Source organism: Botrytis sinoallii, assembly GCF_014898435.1.
Source record: "Botrytis sinoallii strain Bc 23 chromosome Unknown BSIN_001, whole genome shotgun sequence".
Lineage (NCBI taxonomy): Eukaryota > Fungi > Ascomycota > Leotiomycetes > Helotiales > Sclerotiniaceae > Botrytis > Botrytis sinoallii.
Window position 1 is genome coordinate 2,063,546 of NW_024066028.1, and position 25,088 is coordinate 2,088,633.

Sequence of the window (25,088 nt, forward strand, 5' to 3'; positions counted from 1 at the left end):
TGCCAACACTTACTAAGTAGTGTATCTCTTATGATGCAGTGCCGAGCCAAAAATAAGAAAGTACCGGTGCATCACTCTAGTACAGTAGTTGGTATCCAATGTAGAGGTAGTTCTTCTTAAACTACAATGTGCGGGGTTTCGAATTCATTCAAATTTGAGAATTATTGGCTCAGTGAAACGATTGATTGGATGGCTGATCAATCTGGGCCCCCCAGTCTCGATCAATGACACAGCTATATGTCTAGTACAATCCTTTTTCCAATGGCATCTGAATAAGCGTCCATTGTCACAGCAATATCAACGATAAAAATGTAGCAAATCCCACCAACTCCGCACTATGAAAGTGTCGTCTCAATGCTAGGTCTACTGAGCAGTTGAGACTCTTGGAGTTTCCCCACGATATCATGATCGGCATTGACCATAATAAGAATGTGAGAACTACCCAAAATATTGCTCCGCAACAATGTTGATAGCGATGATTATTGACTTTAGGAATATGTTAAAGAATTGTGGTTGAAATGACTGTCTACCTAGGATCCCGTCATATTCATATCAGACGGATCTTTACGACAATAAGATTGATTCGGATGATGGTTTGTGATGCTGAGAAAGTTCAGGTAAATTGAAAGCTTGGAGAAGAATCGACGGTAGAAAGGTAGAAAGGTAGAAAGGTAGAAAGGTAGAGAAATAGAGGAAGGATATACACCTGGGCAGTTCATGATAGATGCACAATTACCTAGGTAGGGTAAGTACGTAAACACGTGCAAACATTCCGGGTTTGAACAGAGATAGCGGAATCTTCACGTGAGATTCCGCCATACAGGAGGATATTGTGACATTTTACCTGTATCTCATTCGTACTACCAGTATTCCTGTTGCATTACCTACTTATGTAGTATTCCCCGCCCCTCCTCCCTCCTCCCTCCTCCCTCCTCCCTCCTCCCTCCCCACCTCCTTTCGTCAAGCCAATGGACAGTCACAAATCAACGAAATCCTCTTGTCGTTGTTGTTGTTGTCGTCGTTGTTGTTGCAAAAGACTTATTATTAACTCTTTCATTTAATTGGATTCGATCTTCGGCAGTTTTCGATAACCTTTTACTTCATCCCATTTTTTTCTTCTTTTTCTTCCCCAAGCCCTTTATGACGTAGTCGATGACCCCATGTTTGCCATTCTTTCAATTCTCCAATCCTACTGCATGAAAATCTGCACGCCATGATCCATTAAGGACCTTGGAGTCTGAGACAGTGAGTACCTACCCAGTACATCGTACATTTCTTATCAATGGGAATCCAAGTATGGTCTAGCGTGTCTCGTTGCTAGATTCATACCTTTCGCATCCAGGGTTCAAGCCAAACACCAAGACGGCTGTACGGAATCCACGGCTCGCAGCTTCTCCAATGAAGTGGTCGATTGATACTAAAAGGATCGTATATAAAGTAACATCTTCCTCATTACTCTATCGATTTGTTGGAAACTTGGTTTTTTTTGATTACCTGGACACCAGACTGGCGTGAGGGAAGCACGGAAGTAAGCTTAAAATTCCATCTCACCGTTGAAAGAAGAAAGACGATCCGTAGGGAGGAAGACTAGAGCGTGTGGATGGGTCCAAGCAGACCTCGGGAGATGGGAGATTGGGTTACTTGTTGGTGGTGGAGTTGGTCGGGACTAGAACTACTAGGTAGAGAGGGAATCATACAGATTAGGGACTAGAACTAGGTATTTCGGCATGTCACTCGACTTATGAGGAGGGTTGTGCATTATGATGAATTACGGAGTTGAGTATGAGTATGAGTCCTTTGACCTTCTTTCATTCTATTTGCATTCAAAATCAAGGACAAATCCAAGTACCGGCACAAGAACAAGTACCATTTCAAATCAAGTCCCGGTACAAGAACAAGTACACCTCCAACTACAACTAGCCCTTTCCTTTCAGCCCTCTTCCCATCATCCCGTCAACTTTTCCACCTTGCCAAGTAAACTTCCTCATGCTATCCATCTTGGCAAAAGCTTGAATCAGTCCATCCGGCACGATACCCTACGATACCCTACGATACCTCACTCAAGTACTCACTGTGTGCAAGCTTGTGGTCGGTTCTTGAGCTTCTTCCTCGAGCTTAAATCTCTTAAATAACATTAACAATATCCCTCCCTCCATCCGACTTCATCCCCAATACCGGTGATACCCGTGCGTCAAACTTTCTATTGTTGACTCGCGCCCATTGTACGCATTCACCTTGTCTCGACGAAATTAACCCAATTAAAAGGCTTAGTTCCAACCCGTTTTGGCGCCTCATCGTGTTAATCCTTTCCGCTTCTCTCCCTTCAATTGGTCACCTCGAGGGTATTAGAATTATCTTCCGTCTTTTTTGACTCCCCTCTTTCCGTATCGCATTTTCTTGTCAGACAAAGCTTGGCTGTCAGCTCATTTTACAACTACAATCACAATCCTCTTCTTTGCGCAATATTACGCCGTCTCTCCGCGGAATAATCTAAACTCTCCTGGAGAGTATAAACAAAGATGTCGGAAAAAGTCGATCGTCAAGCACTCGGCGACATGTCAAATGGCGCAAATCACCCAGCGCAAGAGAGTCCATCGCAAGTAAATCCAGCGCAAGAGAATCCAGCAGCCCAAGTAACTCCGGCGCAAAATGGTACACAGCAGAATGGCGACGCAGAGAAACAACACCAAGGCCAATTTCATTCAGCAAAGGAAAAGGTTACCTCGAAACAGCAGAAGTTGAAAGATAAGGCCAATCCTCCTGGTGGTTTCGATGCGACGCCCATTCCCCATGCGCGAGATGGGTATACTGTACGATTTACCTTTCACAGAGCTGAGAATCTTCCTGCCTCGGATCTCAACTCTCGCTCCTCCGACCCTTTCCTTACAGCAACCTTGACATCCTCGCTATTAAAACGACACAAGGAAGATCCAGATCTCGTTTTGCGAACTCAAACAATACACAAAAATACAAATCCAGAATGGAATAAGACTTGGACGGTAGCTGGTATTCCCGGAAGTGGCTTCCGTCTGAAATGCCGTTTGTATGACGAAGACCCGGCAGATCATGACGATCGATTGGGAAATGTTACAATCCATGTGGAGTCATTGGGCCCAAGTTGGCAAGGTTTCAAAGAGAGAGGATTTGATATCAAAAAGAGAATGGGTAGCAAGAGAGCATATGGAGTGCGAGCTTGCGCTGCTATGTTTGATAGCAATGTTCACATGGATGGTACACTATATGTCAGCGCGGAATGCTTGGGACCATCCGAGCAACCCTATGGCAGAATGTACACTGTCGCGGAAACATATTTCTTCAAGCATTATTCGCCCATGATTGGAAGATTGGCGGGTACCAAAGCACCTGGAAGCCCATCGGGAGACAAGCCACAGACTGAGAAATACGAGTAAGTGATTCTCCTTCGGACCTTAAATCATGTCAATATTAACGAGTTAGTTTCCAAGCAAATCAGATACAACTTCAAGGCCCAGTGCCTGCGGAATTATACCACCGCTTTGTCGAATTTAAGCCTTTCGTAAAAGGAATGTTCTCAAAAGCAGGTCTACGAGGACGAGTCTTGAATAAAGCTCTCCATCACCAACACGCCCGTGTGTACAATTTCAGTAATAGTACAGAATACGGAGTATTCAAAGCCCGATCAGAAGACGCCGCATTGCAATTTCTCAAAATGGTACACTTTGATGAAGGCGCAAGGATATTCACCTATGTACTCTCACTCGATGGACTTCTTCGATTTACCGAAACAGGCAAGGAGTTCGGTGTTGACCTTCTGTCAAAACATACCATGCACAGCGATGTAAATATTTATATAGCGTGTTCTGGAGAATTCTTCATTCGTCGACTAAAACACCCACGTCGATCAGCTGATGATCCCAGCCAATCTACTCACCCAATCGAAGAGCTTCCAGGAGGACCACCCCACGATGCACCTCCCAAAGACCCCAGCCATTACGAACTGGTGATCGACAATGATAGCGGTACTTACCGACCAAAGGGCTCCCTACTTCCCCTCCTCAAGAAATTCCTCAATGAGAATCTCCCCGGTCTGCACATCGTCACGAAAGAATGCACCGACGATCATCTTACGAAGATGAAAGAAGGACAACGAGAACGCAAGAAGAAGGAAGGAAATGAAATTAACATGGTGCAGAATTCAGATGATGAGATCAGTAGTAGTGACGAGGAAGATTTGAACGATTTGGTGGGCTCAGGACGCAAGAGCAAGAGGGAGAGACTGGTTGCTGGTCTTGAAGATCCCAGTCAGGCAGTGAAGGACCTGAAGAAGGACTATGTACCAGGGAAGTCAAAGGCCCAGAGAGATGAAAATGGAAATCCTCCTGGGACAGCGTGATGGCGGGGACTGTGAATGAAGAGTTTGACTGACGGCTACGATCGAAGACGAAACCTATCTACGAGTACAATATTCGCAAAAACAATCGCGAGTGGGTCCTCTTGCGACAGGGACTCACGTGAGGATTAAGGGGGCGAAGAGGAAGAAGTTAATGGATACCACCATCATACTGGATGTAAATGAACGAGGCGACGAGTGAGATTTTTCCTCACGATCACATCATAACTTAATAACGCTTTTCTTTTGTTTGTTTATTTGTTTGTTTGTTCTTACGCGAAGTCCCTTTTTTGATACCCTCTACTAGGGCCTATTTATCTGTCCTGTTTCCATAATCATCCCCTTCATTAGGCCAGGGTGGGATAATAGGGTGGGAGGAACGGAAGAGATTGGAGTTGCCCATGGAAGATGTTCTTTTTTTCTTGTATTGTATTGCATTGCTTTGCGTAAGGAATCGTATAGTATAGTATAGCATCGTATCGCATAGTTAGTATATTATAGTATAGTCAATATGGAGATTTCCTAGCAGCAGTTTCAAGTACCTAGGTATGCTACGTTACGTTACGTTATGTTATATTGATATGCATGCAATGGATTGAGTAGATTGAAGATTGAATTGAATATTCGATGGGTTGATGTGTATGTTATTTTGCGCGATGAAATACAAGTAAGGTTATGCGGGATTTTTCAGGTAGATATGGATATAAATACTATTTATCTATTACTTATCTATATAGATATTCAAATATGATGGATATCTAGGTTTGTATACATATATACATACGTATATAGATAGATAGGTATAGGTAGATAGGTAAACACTATAATTATCAATATCAATATCATTATTAATATCTAGATACCCAAATACCTAGATACCCAGATACTCAGATACCTAGATACCTAGATACCCAGATACCCAGATACCCAAATACCTAAATATCTAAATAAATATTAAATAATAAAGTAATATCCCACCGTAAGTAAACCCCAAGAATCAAGATATAATCTTTTATTTCATTTTACTTCACTTCACTTCACTTCACCTACCTAGGTACCTCCAGCTATCTATATAATTATTTTCAACGCCACGAAGGGCTGAGAAAAAGCTCGTATTTATATATTTATGTATATATATATACCTAGATATATATACGAAAACATTCACTCTCCAATCAATCAACTCTCTCATATCGAAATCAAATACCAAAACTATGATCGAACTTCTTATTTCCATTTCCATTTCCTATCTAGCTATCTAGCTAACATTGTCTTCTACTCTACTTCACACACACATACACAGATAGGTAGGTATATAGATAAGTAGGTAGGGTAGGTAAGAGAAACCTCCTCGCTAATCCATCTCGCATGCTCGATATGAATCAAGACACAAAATTATAAAGAGGTATCGAGTACTCAGGCGGCATAGAATGTAATGTAATGTATGTATATGTATATGTGTATATGTGTATGTGTATGACACAAAGCATCGTTCCACCATCTCACATCGCATGTGCATCTATCCATCCATCCATCCATTCATCCCTCGAGACAAGTTCAACTAAACCTATCCACTCCACATAACTCATACTCCATTAATATTATTCCTCCCCTTTTCCTAACCTAACCTATCCAATTCCAGGTGACGAGTGGCTTGCCTGCTTCTATTTCAATTCTTCAAGCGATGATGGATATCAATACCATACACCGCTCACTATACATGTTCAATGAAGTAAACCTCCGTGTCATTCATCATTGTGCCAACCTGCCAGCCATCGGCGAGCCACCTTTCTAGCTATAATATAAGCAAGCCACCCTAAGCTACTACCAAATAAAATATTTCAGACCAAGAACACGAAAAACGCCAACAATGCTAATCCCATGGTATCTCCAATTCATCCATCATTCATTAACATACCATGACATGTCATACCATCAAAAAATTTCATGAACGTTCCTGGATGGGCGTTTTAGCTAATCGTCCGCCAGCACTAACACGTTTCTGCAATCTCGCCTCCCGCTCCTTGAGCTTGTCCTGTTGGGTCATTGTGGTTGGCAAGGCCCCTAAAGTATCACTGGTGCCTCCTGCACGCTGCGTCTTTTGTTCGATATACAGCGTTGCGCTTCGACTTAACGGAAATGCAGGTAAAGAGGTTGGGATCTCAGCCCCATGCTGTATGAGCATTTCTGCGATTGGGAATGGCACAATCTTTGCAGGAGGCTCAACCCGAGTGGAAGAGGTGATCTGTGCTGGAGATGCTGGATCAGCAGCAGCGAGAGCCAAAAATACTGAATGAGTTCCACGAGACTTATCCGTGACATTAGGATTTGCCTTGAGCGCTAAAGCATATATCACCTGTTGGACATCGTTCTTCTTGACTGCGGCAAGAAGGGTCTCATCTGCTGTGGCATATCGTGAGAGGGTGGATGAAATTGGTTCCACGAAGGCTCGGTCAACATACTTGGCCGTGATAAATTTTAACCTCTGCTCGCGTGTAGCTTGTGGCGTGGGTTTTGTAGCTAGATCAAGTCTAGCTTCCCAGACCATATTGGAGACACGATTGCCAACCAATAAAAGTAACTCAACAATGTCCGTGGTAAATGAATTGATATCGAGAGTTAAGGAGCGTACTTTGCTAATATGTGTCCCAAGGGAGCGGTGAATACCACTGCACTCGATACAAAGAATGATGGCTAAGTTGATCGACACCCACTCTGTTTTGATTCCAGATCCACAATCCGCACACCAGCAGTTTCCTTGATCCGTTTCTCGTAGAAGCTGTAATAGTTTATCTGGGCTTTCATCAAAGCTACTACTACTCGAACGGCCATATGCAGGTCTCGCACCAACAGTCGTTCTTCTAAACACATTATTAGTATTAGAGATATTAGTATGGTTTGAAGAATGCCCGTGGTTCATCGAAGAACTCTTTCCTGTTAATATCGACCCAATATCTCTTCGGATCGAATGAGGCTCAGACTGAGGCGCCAATGCTGGGTAATCTTTCATGCCTCTACCCTCAACCGCACTCTGAAGCGCATTGTTGATAGCGGAAATCCAATTCTTCATGTCGTCTTCCGATGTTGCTTGATATACTCTCTTATAATGAGGTGTTATGACCTCAAAACAAAAACGGCGCTCGGCATCGCGAGCCTCACGAACAGATGCCATACGTAAATCTATGGGCTCCATGTGTAGGTCTAGACGCTGCTTCCAATTACTATACTCAGAGAGTTTACCGGCATCAAGTACAATCCAAAATCTATGAAAGTCAGTTGGGTTACTGCGTCTATGGCGCGTCAGACTTACTTGTGCCAAGCTTGCTTGTTTAGGCCCCTTGGATCAACATGGCTACCAGGCCTGCTTAAAGCCCAGAGAAGACCTTCTTTACGCTGCGTGCCCAACTTCTCACTCGCCGTGATTTGACTGTGATCTTTTTCTTCGAGGTCACGTATGCCACGAAACCGAGGATTTGCGCCCGGGCTTCCTACTTGTCCTCCGACTGTCGACGAGAGGCTACCAGGAGATCTAGAAAACTCCGTCATGCCGCCATTATTGACTGTAGCAATTGTACTATTTGTCGGCACCGGTCTCAGTTGATGCCCAGTGCTATCCGCTCTGTTGAGCTCAGAATCTGATGTATATGCGCCATTTCCTGAACTCGAGGTTCCAGGTACGATGGGTTCAACTGGGACCGCAGGAACTGTCTCAGGTTCCACATATGTAATAGTACTCTTCTCGAGATTGCGCCGTTTTTCTTCACGTTCAGTCCTCTGGTATTGAAATTCTTTGTCTGCATCCTGCACTTCTGCACTCAATGCTTCTAACTGTGGAAGCATTTGTTCCACCTTCTTGGCTGCTGCGAGATAACTCCTTGTCTGAGCATCTGCATACTTAGTCAAATGTGACAAAACTTCTTGTTCTTTTCGCCCCCCATGGAGATCCTGCATGAATGAAGAATAATCGAAACGCTTCAGCTCGAAGTTCCGACGTTTCGTTTGGTATTTTGTATCGCTCTCAACGCGCTTTTTCTGTTTGAGGGAATCTTGACGTTGACCCAAGTATCTCGAGACATATGCATAATAATCTTTACTTTCTTCCTCGAAGTCTCGTTTCTTTGATTCAGCTTGTTTGATATCGAGGGTATATAATTTTGCAAGTGGCTCTATAATGACTTTCTCGAGATTGAGAGCATTCTGCTTCTCATACTGTAGAATCTCCCGCGCAATCTTATCAAAGTAGTGGTCCAAAGCGGGTTGAACTGCGTTTGCATTCGAATTAGATGCTTCTCGAAGCGCTTCCATAAATCCTCCAATGGCATCGTTGCATTGAATCTGAGCAAGTTGCGCAGCCTCTGCCTTTCTGAGAACCTTCTTCATCCGTGCGCGCATATTTCCAGTCTTCTGCTCTAATGCTTTCATAGTAGCTCTGAATAATGGCCCATCTTCGGTGGCGCTCATATCTTCACCCGGCCGTTGACAAGAAACATCAACCTTGGGTACATCCGCCATTTGACTTTGAGGAACAATCAGATCGAGGTTAAGGGGGTTTGGCGACGGTGGTGCGTCTTCGTAGGATAGTTCTTGTCCGCTCACACGAGAATCGAGGGATTGAGAAGAGGGAAGTCGCAATTTCGGGGGTGGAACAAGATGGAATGGGGGAGATGGCGAGCCTGGCATACTTAACGGTTGTGAATCTAGGTCCTTGTTAGTAGATGATTGGGCCAAATCAATTAGAGCCTTACTTGAAACCCAGAATGAGAAGCTAGCCAGTGTATTCAATCGATGCGCTCGTTGATCATATTCGAGAAACTAGAGAAATGTCAGAACGAGTAACACATGCGATCCGGTCGAACATACGCTACAATTATTTCTCCAACCACCCCCGCGATCCTCTGTTGGCTTTGGAGGTCTCCATTTCCAAGACCATTCGAACGACACTGATTGACTGCCTCCGGTGGAATAATCCCCAACCAATTGTACATTGGCATTCTTGTGCAAATTCGGATCGGCATGAAATTCTCGAGTGACTAGATTCTCTACTTCTCGCGCCGTCGAGGCAGATACATATGTAAGTCCATTTATAACTGAGTCTATCAATCCGACCACATCTTTTGCGCCGTTCGTTGCAGGTAGAAATCCTTGCGATTGTCGAATGATGAATGTGAAGTTGAAGGTAAGTTCTTCTTCGTTATTGATTTTGATGAGGAAATTGGGAGCGGCGCCAGGAAGTGTATCAGGGTCCTGCAGAATTCTGATTAGGATTTTTGGTAATACAAATGCAATGTATATGTATGTATAATCGTTACCTGGACATATTCCACCACAGCACTATCTCCAAGATCGCGAATCGCAGATACTCTTGTTGCTGGAAAGCCGTTTGGAACAATGTTTAAGAGTGTTTTCCTCCGCTGATTGGTGATTGACAAGGACGATATAGTTACTAGTAGTATATCACAATCAGTCCCCTCCTTCTCTCAAAATGCGATGAGTATCAATGGGAGTACTAACAGCGAGTTTGATCCCTCAAGTACAATGGCGCGCCATCATCTGGTCTGCTACTAACATTACCCATTTTCCTGTTATGTATGTACGTTCCTCACTCTCTCTCTCTCACACACACACTCTCTCACACAGACACACACTCTCTTTCAGTCTGTCTCTCAGGGTTTACCCCACTAAAGTTATCTAGTTGGAAGTCGTTGCAAGAGGTATGGCCCTTGCTCTTGACAATCTTGTCGAACACTGTAAAGAAGATAATGTTTTGGGCATCTAATCTGTATAATAGTAATTAAGAACAAATGTAATAAAGAAGGGATTCGGTTGATTATTTTGGTGTATAAGGTTGATATGATATGGTTCCCTAAACTCTGTAGGATTGCTCGAGTCGAAAGTCAAGAGTACTCCCTGGTAGCTAGACTGGGAGACCGGTAGAGTAAGGTTCTCGCTAGACGGGGTGCTGGTCGTAGTGGGAGAGTGGTGAAAGATTAGCCTTTCCAGGTTGCTTTAGTTCGTCTCTTATTAAAGGCAACCCTGATGTAGTTTCTGTCTCGGGGTCTGTCTCTGGGTCTGTTTCAACACTCGTTTCACTGCGGTTGACTTGATGAATGTTGAAGCCACTGTGAGGAAAAGTCGATGTAAGGCTATGGAGGATCTTGCTTACTAGCCCCTGGTGGAGAGATGGCATTAATGTGAGTAGATGAGTAATAAGTAAGTGTAAAATAGCAGCAGTCGCAATAGTAGATGTACAAATGGAATTAGATGAATCTTACTTGCAAGCAACGCAAGGATATCACTCAAATTCTAGATTATTATATGTGATACAATCCCGTGCATTCTTTCCCTCTGCAGTGTCTCGTGTTACTTTGTGACTCTTATTTTTCACTATTGCATTTCCTAACAACTGAATAACTGATACCTAAAATATTCAAATTCCTCCATGATTATTGTTCACAGCCTCTTAAAGCATACTCATACCCATACCCACGCCCACGCCTACGCCCTTGGTGCTGACGCACATTGTTGGGCTTGTGAATGAAACGGACCAGGACCAACAATCACATCACAGGGCTGTTAATGTATTTAAAAGCGATAGAGTATAACTTGGCATTAAACGGGCCTCACGGCTCCAAGTGCCTTTTCGGTAGCTATCTAGATAGGTAGTCGAAGCAGATAGTCAGGGTGTCTTTTTTCTCCAGCCAAGTCAATAACAAAAGAGTCACGATTCTTGGAGTTTGTTCCAGTTTCACTCAAGGTTTGATACGAGTTTATGTTATATATTAAGTCGGGTACCCTACTTTCTGGCCACCCCTGTTGTGGGCCACTTTTCGACTACTTTTTACACCAAAAATGGAATTTCTAACTTTCTTATTTATGAATAAAATTCATTGAAAATTTATATATATATATAATTTAAATCGTTTTGAACTTATTCTAAAATTTTTAGATTTTTAGGATTTTTCTATATTGAAATCTAAAGCTTCAAAATATCGATTTTTTAATTTGTATAAGAATCACATACAAATTTAGAAATTTTATAAAATCTTTGATAACTTTTTAACAACAACTATTAACAGAAAACTATATATCTTTTTGAAAGTTTTGAATTCAAATTTATATAGAAATTCAGTTTTTTTTTAAAAAAATTAATAGATATAAAGATATAATATACAATAAGTTTAAAGTAATATAAATAAACCTTATCATTTTGAAAATACCCCTTTAAATATTTATTTATAAAAAAATTCTATTTTTTGCGAATTTTTTAAATAAAATATATTATAAATTTATAATTAAATTTTATAATCTATTTTTAGCAATTTTTATTAGAAAATTATTAAAGATTTTATAAAATTTTCAAATTTATATATAATTCCTATACAAATTAAAAAATCGATATTTTGAAGCTCTAGATCTCAATACAGAAAAATCCTGGGAGTTTGAAAATTTCAGAATAAGCTTAAATCGATCTAAATTATATATATATAAATTTTTATCAAATTATATTATATATTGATAGAGATATTAATAGACCTAAAAAGTGATTTTTGGTGTAAAAGGGTGGCCCAAAACCCTGGTGACCCGAAAGTAGGGTAACCGACTTACTAGATATGCGCCTCAGTATCTAGTAATGTGTGTGGCCAAAAGTATATGAAGATTTGCCTTCGAGAGAGGCAGATTCGCGGCAAGTAGATTACTACGTACCCTGAACGTATTTTGATACGAGATCCTGCCCTGCTGCGGATTACCTACTACACAAGCACCTTGTAGTTAAAGATTTGGATGCATACCTAGTAGGTACCTACTTCGTACTATCTATCTACTAGTATTCGTTAAATAGGACAAAAAAACCTCCGAAGGTACAAGCGCATCACCCTTGTAATCGATAAGCGATAGAATGTACATCAACCTCGGTATGTCTCAAACCACGGCTCACCTCTGCAAGATATCTTCCACCCTTCCCTTCTCCACAAGAAGTTCCCCAGATTTCCTATATATAATTAGACCAAGAATTTGATTTGCTTCGTTGATTGTTTCGTACACCACTTCATCAATCATTCCACACTTTATCTTGTCTCACCCAACACGTTTGTATATACGACATGACGTCCCTTCCTCCATCAAACACAGGCAGCAACTTTGCCGATGCTACCAAGGTCCAACAATTGACTTCGCATACTTACTCTGCAAACTTTCCCGATGTAAGATTCTTGATATGTGTTACATAAATTGATTTGATGACTCTGAGCTATCCAAGCATGATTACGAATAATCTTACTCTCAACGTACAAATTCCCTTTACTGGATTCTCATACTAACAATTGATGCAGGACTGGTGCATTGGATCAGGTAGATAAGCTTCTTACCAAACTTCCTACTTGGTTACCCATGTATCAATGAATTTATTGTCTTACTGGAAATCTAGTTCCCCATGGCGGCTTCACAACCGGTGTCTTTCTCCAAGTCTCTGCCCTCCATTTTCGCACCACCCTGTCAGCCCAAAACCAACCAAACCCCATCACACTTCATCTAGAGTTTTTGCGGCGCACTGAAGCTGGTTCTGCCCTCTTCACCGGTTAGCCTTTCCCATGACTTCTGTATATCGAGAGCATCATTTAAATGTATCTTTCGTATTATAGATTGGCTTCTATGTACTGACGTTCTCTTTAGTCCAAGATACCAAACTTGGGAGGCAGACGTCTGTTCTCCATGTAACCCTGTCACAAGGTGACCGCGTTGAAGTAGTCGGTTATATCACGCACTCTAATACCACGACGGAAGAGGGCGTTTCTTCTCCTCACACTCATGTTCTTCATCCAGCCCCCCTTCCCGTTACTCTTTCTCGTAAGCATAGCCGATGTTTCATCCAACACCCTCGCCTTTGTTCTCCCCTGCTATTTCCTCTTCCCAAATCTCACCAATTAACCCTCGAATTTTAGTCCTGAAAACTGACAACGACCCCAACTATCACCACGAAGGCATGGCTTTACCCAACTTCCGTAAAGCTAGCACAAAAGCCCACACTTACTATCCTCACACCCAACCTGCTCCTAACATCTCAGACGAATGGATCCGACTATCCACTGGCGAATTTGTAAGCACCGTATTTCCTTTATGATACCGATCCTGAACACATAATCACCTTCTCCACCCAGCTTACCATATTCTCCAACCTTACACCCTAACCAAACCGCAATTCTAACCCAAATGTCAACCAGTGGACTGACCAAAGTCTCGGCTACGCATGTGATATGTTTGCGCTCCCCACCGACTTTCTCCCAAAAACCACAGCCCCTTCCACCTCCTCTGAATCAAAACCAGCTATTCCCGGTACAAAGTACTGGTTCCCAACTCTTTGTTTAAACATAGATTTCAAGAAGTCCCTCCCATCAAATGGCATTGAATGGCTCTTCATTCGAGTTGAACGAAAGCAGACCCGGAATGGACGCATGGATATAGAACTGACGGCTTGGGATGAGGAGGGAGAATTGGTCGCTATCAGTCATCATGTTGCGCTAGTTGTGGGGAGTGAGAGGAACACGTCGGCGAGAAGTTCGAGTAAGATATAAAATGTAGAATTCGAGTATGAATTTTAGATTTGTGGCATTGGGCATAGAGTGAAGATTTATGCTACATAAATTTCATATGTAATCTTCAACCTAGACTTAGGAGTTATGATAGAAATAGTATATCACTTGTTGAAAACAGACAGATGATTGAAATTGGATAAAAAAGGTATAAAAGCAGGTATATTCCCAAAATTAGATTCAGTCGTGCTCGCTATGTCTATCCATGCTTGAGTCCGACTAGTAGTATGTATAGCAAATCTTTAAATCAAGGAATAACCGAAGTGCAACCTAGAAATATCAGACCGGTCATGTCATTGACTCCCCCAATCACCAAACCGACTCAAATTCTGACCCAGCACCATTTGCTGTCATCTGTGTATCAAGGTTTCGATGTGCATTCGTGAAGGAGCAACTTCATCCTCGGCGGGCTTTGTATATGCAGCAGTGTTAGGGGCTCGCCAGACACAAGTAATACTTTTGTACCTGAGTAGGACGGCGTAAAATTCGATTGGGGATGTATTCTCAGTTTTGATAGATACTGGAGACTGAGTTATGATAACTATAACTGAAGCCCTTTCACATAAAATCATCACTGCAACCCGTCAGTAGTTGTTTCGTGGAAGAAAGGGTAACAAACTTACTCTCCAAAATCATCATCATAGGCCTGGGTATCTTTGCTGCCCATAGTGTCCCTGCTTGCATTTAAGGTAGTCTTAGTTTTCTGTGCTTTGGACTTCTTTCCTCCCTTTTCAGCTGCCTTCTCCTCTTTCAATTTCTCGTTACTCAAAGCCGTCAGTGTACTGGCGATCTTCTTGATTTGATCACTTGGAAGTTCTTTGGAGATCTGCTTAGTGAACTCTTGTAAGAAGATGATGTACTGTGCTTTCTTGACATTGTTGGCAATAAGAGGGACAAGAGTTTCGCGGAGCTTCTCAAACTGCTGCTTAGTTTTAGGATCGAAAAGTGGGAGAGTTGTCAAATCGATAGTCGCGGCGGGATTCTTTTCATCAATTTGCACTGCGTTCGCGGCACTTGTAGACTTGCGAGAGTTGATTCCAATGTTGCCAAAGAGATCCTCAGCGTGCTTCAAATCAGATTCTTGTTCAGTTCGTCTGAGGCGTTCTCTTCTTGTAGCCTCATCCTCTTCACTGCTCTCATCGCTACCTTCTGCCAGTTGTCGTGCTCTCTCGGCCTGCTTTTCGGCAACACGTTGGGCCTTTGACTTCTTGTTCGCAGCAGCCAATGCATCAGCCTTGGCCTTTCGCTCGGCTTCAACCTTTGCCTTCTCGCGCTCAACTTCAGAATCTTCGGCGGCACTCCAGGAATCTAAGACTTCATCGTCATCCTCTTCATCATCAAACTTTCTTCGGTTCGAAACGGCAGTTTGTGCGGGTGTTGGCTCCGATGATTCCTCTCCGGAGGATTCCTCATCTATTTGGGAGAGTAGCGGTCAGCTTAAAGTGCTTTCTTTGTGCATTTGCATGGCGGTAGATCTTCCAACCAAATCTTCAAAGTGCTCGTTATTCTATGAGACATTCCGCGCGGAACACGCCTTGGGAAAAAAAATATTCTGCCACTTACCCCACTTGTCAGGCATTTTCAAGACTAGATTTCCGGTGAGTAGACCTTTTTTATTGATTCTGGTTTGACTATTCCGATTAATGGGCCTGGAGTCTCAAAAGCCTCGCTGTGATAGTTTTCACTATGTGTTGTGGTGGTGAAAAGGAAAATATTGAGGAAGAGGGATTTTGGAAGTTTGTCTTTAGGTTTGCGCCCGCACTTGTTCACAGGCAAGTACCCACTGCCAGTAGTTATAAGTTAGACCGATCGGAACAGACTGTACCTAGTAATCTTGATTGGTCCCCAATTGATTAACCTTGTACAGTTACAAATGTGTTAGCTCATCAACCAATTTTAACCTTTCCATCCACATCCACAGACTGCAATATGTACAATAGTAACAAAACAGTACCGGTTTCTTTAGAGTAAGGGAAACAATAGGTTGCATTTATAAGGTGATAATAACGCCTTTACAGTCACAACACAATATATAAGTATTTTGGTCAAATTGTTTCTCATTTTTAGGTATCATTCATCATTACTCTGGCTATGGTATCGCTCATCCCGCATAACACAGTTACCTACCCAGTTTACTTTTGTCAAAGTATCTTCAGGTCGTTTACAGATTGACGGCAGTTCTGAAGCTCTCTCCAGCATAAACAGCCTTATCACCGAGCTCCTCCTCGATTCTCAAGATCTGGTTCAACTTGGCCAAACGCTCAGATCTAGCTGGGGCACCAGTCTTAATTTGACCAGCACGGAGACCAACAACGATGTCGGCAATGGTGACATCCTCAGTCTCTCCAGAGCGGTGAGAAACCATAACACCCCATCCGGCAGCGAAGGAGTCCTTGGCGGCTTGGATGGACTCGGTAAGAGTACCAATTTGGTTGACCTTCAACAAGAGAGCATTGCAAGACTTGAGTTCAATGGCCTTCTTGATTCTGATTGGGTTGGTGACAGTCAAGTCATCACCGACAATTTGGAAATCGGAGGACTTGTAGAAGTAGCTCCAGGCCTCCCAATCATCTTCAGCGAATGGATCCTCAATGCTGACGATTGGGTACTTCTTGGCGAGGTTCTTGTATTGATCGGCAAGCTCAGTGTAGGTGATCCACTTGGTTGGGTCACTCTCTGGGTTCTTGAAGTCCAAGTCGTACTTCTTGGCATCCTCCTTGTAGAACTCGCTGGAGGCAACGTCCATGGCGATGTTCATCTTTCCGGTGTAACCAGCAGCCTCGATAGACTCGGTGATGAGCTCAAGAGCCTCCTCGGCAGTTTGAATATCTGGTGCAACACCACCCTCGTCTCCGACATTACCAGCGGATTGACCGTACTTCTTCTTGGCGAGAGACTTGAGCTTTTGGTAAACCTCAGCACCTTGTCTAAGAGCTTCGGTGAAAGATGGGGCAGCACTGCAGACTGTATTAGCGTATGATTTATTGTATGTGGAATGTGCAAGTAGCAACTTACGAAGGGACGATCATGAACTCTTGGAATGCCAAACGTCCACCAGCGTGGGAACTATGCGTTATCAGCGAACTAATCTACAATCCTCAGAACTGCCAGATTGCTTACCCTCCGTTAAGAACGTTCATGAATGGGACAGGGAGAACGTAAGGCTTCTTGGTTCCGGCAAGATCGGAAACGTGAGCGTAAAGTGGGATACCCTATTGAGCATTAGGCAAGCAAACGATTGTGAGCATATACTGTGACTGACCTTCTCAGCAGCTCCGGCCTTGGCAACAGCCAAAGAAACACCAAGAATGGCATTGGCACCCAACTTGCCCTTGTTTGGGGTACCATCGAGGCTGTTCAAGAACTCATCGATCTTGGATTGATCCTTGACGTCAATGTTCTCCTTGATAAGAGCTGGGCCAATGATATCATTGACGTTGGCGACAGCCTTGGTAACACCCTTTCCAGCCCACTTGTCCTTATCTCCATCACGGAGCTCAACGGCTTCGTGTTGACCTGAAGTGCCATCCGATCAGCCTTGTGGTTTTCAAGCGTTTGGAGCGATTTACGTACCGGTGGAAGCACCAGATGGAACAATGGCACGGTGAAGACCAGTCTCAGTGACAACGTCAACCTCGACGGTTGGGTTTCCACGAGAGTCGTAGACGGAACGTGCGTGAATCTTAGTGATAGCCATTTTGACTTTCTGTTGAGGAGTTATCGTTAGTATTTGGGCGTCTTGATCAAATTGTACAAATGATAAAAAGTGCTGATACAAATGGCGGAGATTGAAGAAGAAAATATCGGTATGGATGAGGATGGTGGGGTGATAGCACCAACTCGAGCTTCAGCTTATAGCTTATTTCTCTACTTGTTGATTCACTTTAATCAAGAGATAGAAATGAAGCTCTGCATCGTACGTAGATACCCAGCTGCTAACAACCATCGAAGGGGGATATCATCAGAATAATCTTACCTTGAAATTTATTGTGACTTTGGGAAAAGAGAGATGTGATTGTGAGAAAGTGAAGATCAAAAAGTTGGAGTCACAGAGAAGAACGAGATCTTTTTCAACCCCTCGCCCCACCAAACGTGCCAATGCGTCGTCCCTTCCCGTACCAGCCTATAATCCCTGCTGACCGGAGTTACTCTTAGTAAGTGAGTTACGCCGAAGTCTTGACTGGCTCGATTGGATAACAGTAATGTACGGAGTACCTATCGTACACCTCCCTTTGGGCACAACTTTATGCAAATTTTGGGTGGAAATGTATCAGAGTGTATATAAAGTGGAATTATGTTGAACTTGGAGACTATCTTGGAAGCTGTTTGTTAAAAGTTTGAAACATCCAAGTACAAATCAGACCTACTAAACTAACGCCAACGATGTTTGGGAATGGCACGTCCCACACTCTTTAGATCTCAACCATTACTGACAGACGAGAGCCGGATTGTTACTACTTTCAAACTTAAAAATGGCTACGTGTGTCTACGGAGTAGTATCTCAAGCCAATGCCATGTCTAGATTGCAGCTTTGCGAGCTTTGGTCGTACTATCTCGCCTCTCCGGTGGCCGGACCCGGCTTGAAGAAAGTTTCGTGAGAGCTCTTGGGTCTTGAGTCTAAAAGACGAACAATGTACCTACCTACCAAGGTGATTGATATTCACTGTACTTGTATGGCATGAAAGATAGTAATGGAACATGTCCTAAATGATCACATCATAACTTTCATCACTGTCGTCACAGTCGAAACCTTGAGGTTGGAAAAGGACCAAAAAAGATGCAAAGTCCCCTTTCATCTTGTTGGTATGTGAAGGTGGAATCGTATCTTCTACGAATTTGAGTGCTCTATATCTCTAAGTGCAGTACTTGATACCTACTTGCAAGTGATGTTGAGAAGCTTTGGGTAGGTACCTGGGTGATTTGGCACACTTGTGAAGGAATTGAAGGCCGGAGAACTGGGCTACCTCGAAGTCCCGTATATGTATCACTTGGTAGTGAATCTGTGCAGGTAAACAGAGCGATGCAATGATCAATCAACAAAATGTACTTCGTAGACAACATATTGAGTTGCAAATTGTGAGGTTGAGGTTGATTTGAATGCTGTATAAATTAAGCATTGATATCATTGGTTCACTTAGAGCAAGTACGGCCTGACTAATATTTATTTATTTTACCTCAGGCATCAATATTTTGGAGCTCAATCGATCCACAGGCAACAAGAGCTTCGCATGCAACTTAGTTAAGCCATCTTGATACCTTCACTTTCATCATACACACCTTCCACGCAAATCTGAAAACAACGCCCGTATTACATCCTTGGTAATTCAATCACCTCTACCTAATAAAATATCCCATAAATACTATCGAACTCCTTGCGACATTCGAGATGGCTACCGACGGCGTTATGGAGCGCGAACGTGCGTTGAACACATTCAGGGAAAAGTTATTGGAGTCTAGAGAATGGGAGGCGAGGCTCAAGGCTTTACGGTTAGAAATCAAGGGATTGCAGAAGGACTTCGACCATACAGAGGACAATATCAAAGCTCTACAAAGTGTTGGACAAATTATCGGCGAGGTTTTGAAACAACTTGATGATGAGAGATGTGAGTAGGCCAGCGGCAATACAAATCCAACATTCCTAACATTAGTCTTCTAGTCATCGTCAAAGCATCATCTGGACCCAGATACGTTGTTGGCTGCAGGTCGAAAGTTGATAAGCTGAAGTTGAAGCAAGGAACCCGTGTAGCACTCGACATGACCACTCTCACAATTATGCGAATGTTGCCTCGAGAAGTCGATCCACTTGTTTATAACATGTCTTTGGAAGATCCAGGACAAGTGAGCTTCGGTGGAATTGGTGGGTTGAATGAACAGATTAGAGAATTGCGAGAAGTTATCGAACTGCCACTCAAAAATCCGGAATTGTTTTTGCGAGTTGGTATCAAGCCTCCGAAGGGTGTTTTGTTATATGGGCCTCCAGGAACTGGAAAGACCTTGTTAGCAAGAGCTGTTGCCAGCAGTTTGGAGACAAACTTTTTAAAGGGTGGGAGTTTTGCTTGACATCATTTTTAAAGTCATACTAATGTGATGTAGTTGTCTCATCTGCTATCGTCGATAAGTACATTGGAGAATCTGCACGTTTGATCAGAGAGATGTTTGGTTATGCCAAGGAACACGAGCCATGTATTATCTTCATGGACGAAATTGATGCCATTGGAGGACGTAGATTTTCAGAGGGAACTTCGGCAGATCGTGAAATTCAGAGAACCTTGATGGAACTGTTGAATCAACTCGATGGTTTCGATTACTTGGGAAAGACAAAGATTATCATGGCTACTAACCGTCCAGATACCCTTGATCCTGCGCTTCTCAGAGCTGGTCGTCTCGACAGGAAGATCGAGATTCCCCTGCCAAATGAGGTCGGACGATTGGAAATTATGAAGATTCATGCTTCCAGCGTTGTTATTGATGGCGAGGTCGACTTTGAAAGTGTGGTAAAGATGAGTGATGGTTTGAACGGTGCAGATTTACGAAATGTTGTCACAGAAGCGTATGTATTCCCTCATCACATTACACATAAAACTTTGCTAACTTTTTTTTCTAGTGGTTTATTTGCTATCAAGGATTACAGAGATGCCGTCAACCAGGACGATTTCAATAAAGCTGTTCGTAAAGTGGCAGAATCAAAGAAATTGGAAGGCAAGCTGGAATATCAAAAACTATGATGGTTACATAGATTTCGTTTTAGCATGGCGCATCGCATAATTGAGGGATGGTTGGGCATACCGCTCGACTTTGTAAGAATACCACATGAAAAAAGAACTCCTTTGGAATTCCATGAACCTGTACAAGCGGGACAGCTTGCCATGAAATAAAATTCTTTTTCTTAATTTCAATTCAACCGTAGTTCGAGTGCATCCATCTATTGTCCCCACAAAGCCATGCTCCATGCTCGCTTGAAAAGGGGCCTTGTTAGTTTTTTAGGGTACGGTATATCTTCAACATTGGTTCCTGTGGGGTTGATTGGCGGGGAGTTTGAGGGTCAAAAAGGAAATCAATATATTGATTCGCCGAGAGAAAATCTACAATTACACAAAACCCAGATATAGATTGCTGTAGCCTGAAGAAGAAGCACGAAGCACACCATTTCTCGGACCGGCAAAAAGGAAACACATCTACCCAGCTCAGAATCCTAATGGCCGATGAGAGATGCGAATTTTGCATAAATGGCCAACAGTAATAGTGCCTCACACAATGTGAAGCCGCTGTCCCGCAAAAGGAATGCGTGCAGGTCGCTGGCTTGGCTGGCGGTGATACAGTGTGATTTGGTGGATGGCCTGGTAACCCTAAAACGACGGGTTCTCCGATTCTTCTTTGCGAGACTGAATCATGGTACTCACAATTGATTGGGCTCAGATTCAGTGGTTGAATTCGACTGTGGAATCCTCCGTTGATATACTGTACCACTTATGTGATATCGTACCGGTACCTGCAACCTCTGCTTTCACACCCCCCAATACACATAGGACAGAGTTCAAGACTGTACGTCATGATGAAGCTTTCGTCGAGAAAATTTGTCTGGATAGAGTTATGCCCCCGCGACCCTGGGTACCTGATTAAGTCCCCTGTGCCTGGAGAACTGAAATGTTGCTTTATTTAGATTAACAGGTGGGTCAATTGTGTGGCTCATACAGCTTTAGCAGAATGCTCCCCTGTTGAGCATCTTCAATCATTGGTACATGAACGAGGAAGAAGGTGGGAAAGAAGAAGGAACTGAAAAGTTTGAGGTCAAAATTGACAAGAAAAGGCGTATTGATACGGGCTCCAGGCGTGAGACTATTCGGGATTGGGTTGGTAAGGTAAGATTTCTTTTTGAAAAGTACGAGAGATGCAGCCTCAAGGGCTCTTAAATCCAGTTATTCACCACTAGCATCGTAGTCACGTATTAGTATGTGTTTGAGATCCGCAGCAACAATCAAGTGGCCCCGTATCAAAGTACCTAGCTAATAGATTCGTAAACACTTGCAAGTTGTTACCGTATTTTCTTTTCGTTAGCAGGCTTGACAGGTTGAGAGGCAAAGGGCTGTGGGGGTGACAACGTGCACGTTTACATTCAGACGAAGAATATCCCACCATTCTTCCCTCTTACTCCCCTTAAAACCATCCACATCCCTCAACGAAAGGAAAGGAAAGGAAATCATACATATCTTTTTCATTCGTTTTCTTTGAATCTACAATCATTCTTGCTTTCGATACCCTTTTTTGCACATCCCACCAATATCTAGATCCCAATAGAACACATCCCTTTCACTGCAACAATGTGGTATGTATATGTGCATTGGAAATGCCTGCCATCCTTCGAGGACGAGGACAATAAAGATTTGACAATTTGACTGACCATCTTCTCAGTGGAATCTTCGGATACATTAATTACTTGGTGGAGAAGGATAGAAAGTACATTCTCGACACACTTGTCAATGGTAAGATACACAAAATGCCCCTCCTTTTGACTGAGGTGTTATATATACCGCCATTTCAGCCAACAATTCCTTTCAATACTCGCACGCCTTTCATCAAGTTTTTGGGATCTGCCAGTTAATCATTTGCAATCTACAGGTCTTTCGCGCCTTGAATACCGTGGTTACGATTCTGCTGGTCTCGCCATCGATGGAGACAAGAAGAATGAAGTCTTTGCATTCAAGGAGGTCGGCAAAGTTGCAAAGTTGAAGGCTCTCATCGAGCAGGAGAAGCCAGATCTCACCAAGGTCTTCGATTCCCACGCCGGTATTGCACACACCAGATGGGCTACTCACGGTCCTCCATCTCGTCTTAATTGCCATCCTCACAGGTACGTAAAGCTATTGTAGGCTGTTATACATTGCTGATGTGATATTTGCAGATCTGACCCCTCCTGGCAATTCTCGGTCGTACACAATGGTATCATTACCAATTACAAGGAGTTGAAGACTCTGTTGACATCAAAGGGCTTCAAGTTTGAGACCGAGACCGACACAGAATGCATTGCCAAGCTTGCAAAATACCTTTACGACCAACACCCAACAATCGGTTTCACAGATTTGGCAAAGGCAGTTATCAAGGAATTGCAAGGTGCTTTTGGTCTCTTGATGAAGTCAGTACACTACCCACATGAGGTTATTGCTGCACGTAAGGGTTCGCCCTTGGTTATTGGTGTACGAACAGAGAAGCGCATGAAGGTTGATTTTGTTGACGTCGAGTACGCTGAGGATGGACCATTGCCTGCCGAGAAAGCTTCACAAAACGCCGCATTGAAGAAATCCAGCGTTGGAAACTTCCTCTCCGCTAGCAATGCTCTTGCTCCAGCAGACAAGTCCTTGTTGCACAGATCCCAATCCCGTGCCTTCATGACTGATGATGGAGCTCCAATGCCAACCGAGTTTTTCCTTTCTTCGGATCCTTCCGCTATCGTCGAGCACACCAAGAAGGTCATGTACCTTGAAGATGATGATATCGCTCACATCCATGAGGGTTCCTTGAACATCCACAGACTCACCAAGGTTGATGGCTCATCCAATGTCCGCACAATTCAAACTCTTGAGTTGGAACTCCAAGAGATCATGAAGGGAAAATTCGATCATTTCATGCAAAAGGAGATTTTCGAACAACCAGAATCAGTCATCAACACAATGAGAGGACGTTTGGATGTCGAGAACAAGACAGTCACACTCGGTGGTTTGAGATCATACATCGCCACTATCCGACGTTGCAGAAGAATCATATTCATCGCTTGCGGTACTAGTTATCACTCTTGCATGGCGGTTCGTGGTGCTTTCGAAGAGCTGACCGAAATTCCAATTGCCGTCGAGCTGGCCTCGGATTTCCTCGATAGACAAGCACCCGTCTTCCGTGATGATACTTGTGTCTTCGTTTCTCAATCTGGTGAGACTGCCGATTCCTTGATGGCTCTACGATACTGCTTAGAGCGCGGTGCGTTGACCGTTGGTATTGTCAATGTTGTCGGTTCCTCCATCTCCCTCCTCACTCACTGTGGTGTTCACGTCAACGCTGGTCCCGAAATTGGTGTTGCTTCTACCAAGGCCTATACTTCTCAATTCATTGCTATGATCATGTTTGCTCTCTCCTTGAGTGAAGATCGTTCCTCGAAACAGAAGAGACGCGAGGACATTATGGATGGACTTGGAAAGATCTCAGGACAAATCAAGGAGGTCTTAGAGCTCGATCAACCAATCAAGGAGCTTTGTGCCAGAACCTTCAAGGACCAAAAGAGTTTGTTGCTTTTGGGTAGAGGTAGCCAATATTCCACTGCTTTGGAGGGTGCTCTTAAGATCAAGGAAATTTCTTACCTCCATTGCGAGGCTGTCATGTCTGGTGAACTTAAGCACGGTGTTTTGGCATTGGTTGATGAGAATTTACCAATCATCATGATTCTTACTCGTGATGAGATTTTTGCTAAGTCTCTCAACGCTTATCAACAAGGTATGTTTACACGCTCAAATTATTTTTATCTACATAACTAATGCTAATTTCTATAGTCATTGCTCGTTCTGGCAAGCCGATTGTTATCTGCAACCCCGGAGATGAGGAATTCCAGACCAGTCAAGCCGAGAAGATTGAGATCCCAGCTACCATTGACTGCTTGCAAGGTCTCCTCAACGTTCTCCCACTCCAACTTATTTCCTACCACTTGGCTGTTGCCGGTGGTCTCAACGTCGATTTCCCAAGAAACTTGGCCAAGTCAGTTACCGTTGAGTAAAAAAAATTTCGGTATGGCATAGCTATAAAAGGCTACTAAGCCCTATCGCTTTGATGTTCTGCCGGACTCGGATGCATTGAAAGGAAAGGAAAGGATGGGCAAGAAGTCTAACTACACATCCAAGTGTTGTGCTTCTTTATTTTTTTGCGTAGATGTGAGACTTAGCGAATTGTGGGCACTAAAAACTCGGTTTGGGATCTTTTGATGGAGGGATGGTATGTGCTACTGTAGTTAGCTACTATTGCGATGAATGCAATGGACTCTCTTTAGATATCTACTTATGCGAAAGCGTAGTTTCAATCTGCGTAGGGAAGTCAATAGTCAGACAAGCTCTCTTTTTTGATAGACAGTGGAATGAAATACATTGTTGAGATATTTG

At 43.2% G+C, this 25,088-nt stretch overlaps 7 protein-coding genes across 7 annotated transcripts; 4 read left to right on the top strand and 3 right to left on the bottom strand.

The window, feature by feature from the left end:
- Positions 1-2,519: 2,519 nt before the first annotated feature.
- Positions 2,520-4,372, top strand: EAF02_000439 (uncharacterized protein; the record flags this gene model as incomplete). Its single annotated transcript, XM_038896487.1, has 2 exons — positions 2,520-3,406; positions 3,457-4,372. 2 exons carry the CDS (start codon positions 2,520-2,522, stop codon positions 4,370-4,372), a joined length of 1,803 nt encoding a protein of 600 aa, XP_038763346.1.
- A 1,942-nt stretch (positions 4,373-6,314) lies between these two features.
- On the bottom strand, positions 6,315-9,944 carry EAF02_000440 (uncharacterized protein; the record flags this gene model as incomplete). Its single annotated transcript, XM_038896488.1, has 6 exons — positions 6,315-7,632; positions 7,680-9,066; positions 9,115-9,181; positions 9,230-9,613; positions 9,679-9,812; positions 9,881-9,944. 6 exons carry the CDS (start codon positions 9,942-9,944, stop codon positions 6,315-6,317), a joined length of 3,354 nt encoding a protein of 1,117 aa, XP_038763347.1.
- Positions 9,945-12,471: 2,527 nt separating this feature from the next.
- On the top strand, positions 12,472-13,938 carry EAF02_000441 (uncharacterized protein; the record flags this gene model as incomplete). The annotated part of the gene is made up of 6 exons (XM_038896489.1): positions 12,472-12,570; positions 12,700-12,718; positions 12,795-12,944; positions 13,040-13,213; positions 13,309-13,463; positions 13,588-13,938. 6 exons carry the CDS (start codon positions 12,472-12,474, stop codon positions 13,936-13,938), a joined length of 948 nt encoding a protein of 315 aa, XP_038763348.1.
- A 576-nt stretch (positions 13,939-14,514) lies between these two features.
- On the bottom strand, positions 14,515-15,535 carry EAF02_000442 (uncharacterized protein; the record flags this gene model as incomplete). Its single annotated transcript, XM_038896490.1, has 3 exons — positions 14,515-14,530; positions 14,580-15,369; positions 15,520-15,535. The coding sequence occupies 3 exons, from the start codon at positions 15,533-15,535 to the stop codon at positions 14,515-14,517; spliced, it is 822 nt and encodes a 273-aa protein (XP_038763349.1).
- Positions 15,536-16,117: 582 nt separating this feature from the next.
- Positions 16,118-17,653, bottom strand: EAF02_000443 (uncharacterized protein; the record flags this gene model as incomplete). Its single annotated transcript, XM_038896491.1, has 5 exons — positions 16,118-16,913; positions 16,972-17,022; positions 17,077-17,168; positions 17,219-17,472; positions 17,530-17,653. 5 exons carry the CDS (start codon positions 17,651-17,653, stop codon positions 16,118-16,120), a joined length of 1,317 nt encoding a protein of 438 aa, XP_038763350.1.
- Positions 17,654-19,190: 1,537 nt separating this feature from the next.
- On the top strand, positions 19,191-20,885 carry EAF02_000444 (uncharacterized protein). Its single transcript, XM_038896492.1, has 4 exons — positions 19,191-19,559; positions 19,613-19,999; positions 20,050-20,506; positions 20,561-20,885. The coding sequence occupies exons 1-4, from the start codon at positions 19,343-19,345 to the stop codon at positions 20,679-20,681; spliced, it is 1,182 nt and encodes a 393-aa protein (XP_038763351.1). The 5' UTR covers positions 19,191-19,342; the 3' UTR covers positions 20,682-20,885.
- A 1,389-nt stretch (positions 20,886-22,274) lies between these two features.
- Positions 22,275-24,709, top strand: EAF02_000445 (uncharacterized protein; the record flags this gene model as incomplete). Its single annotated transcript, XM_038896493.1, has 5 exons — positions 22,275-22,279; positions 22,366-22,436; positions 22,573-22,804; positions 22,856-24,432; positions 24,489-24,709. 5 exons carry the CDS (start codon positions 22,275-22,277, stop codon positions 24,707-24,709), a joined length of 2,106 nt encoding a protein of 701 aa, XP_038763352.1.
- Positions 24,710-25,088: the final 379 nt, after the last annotated feature.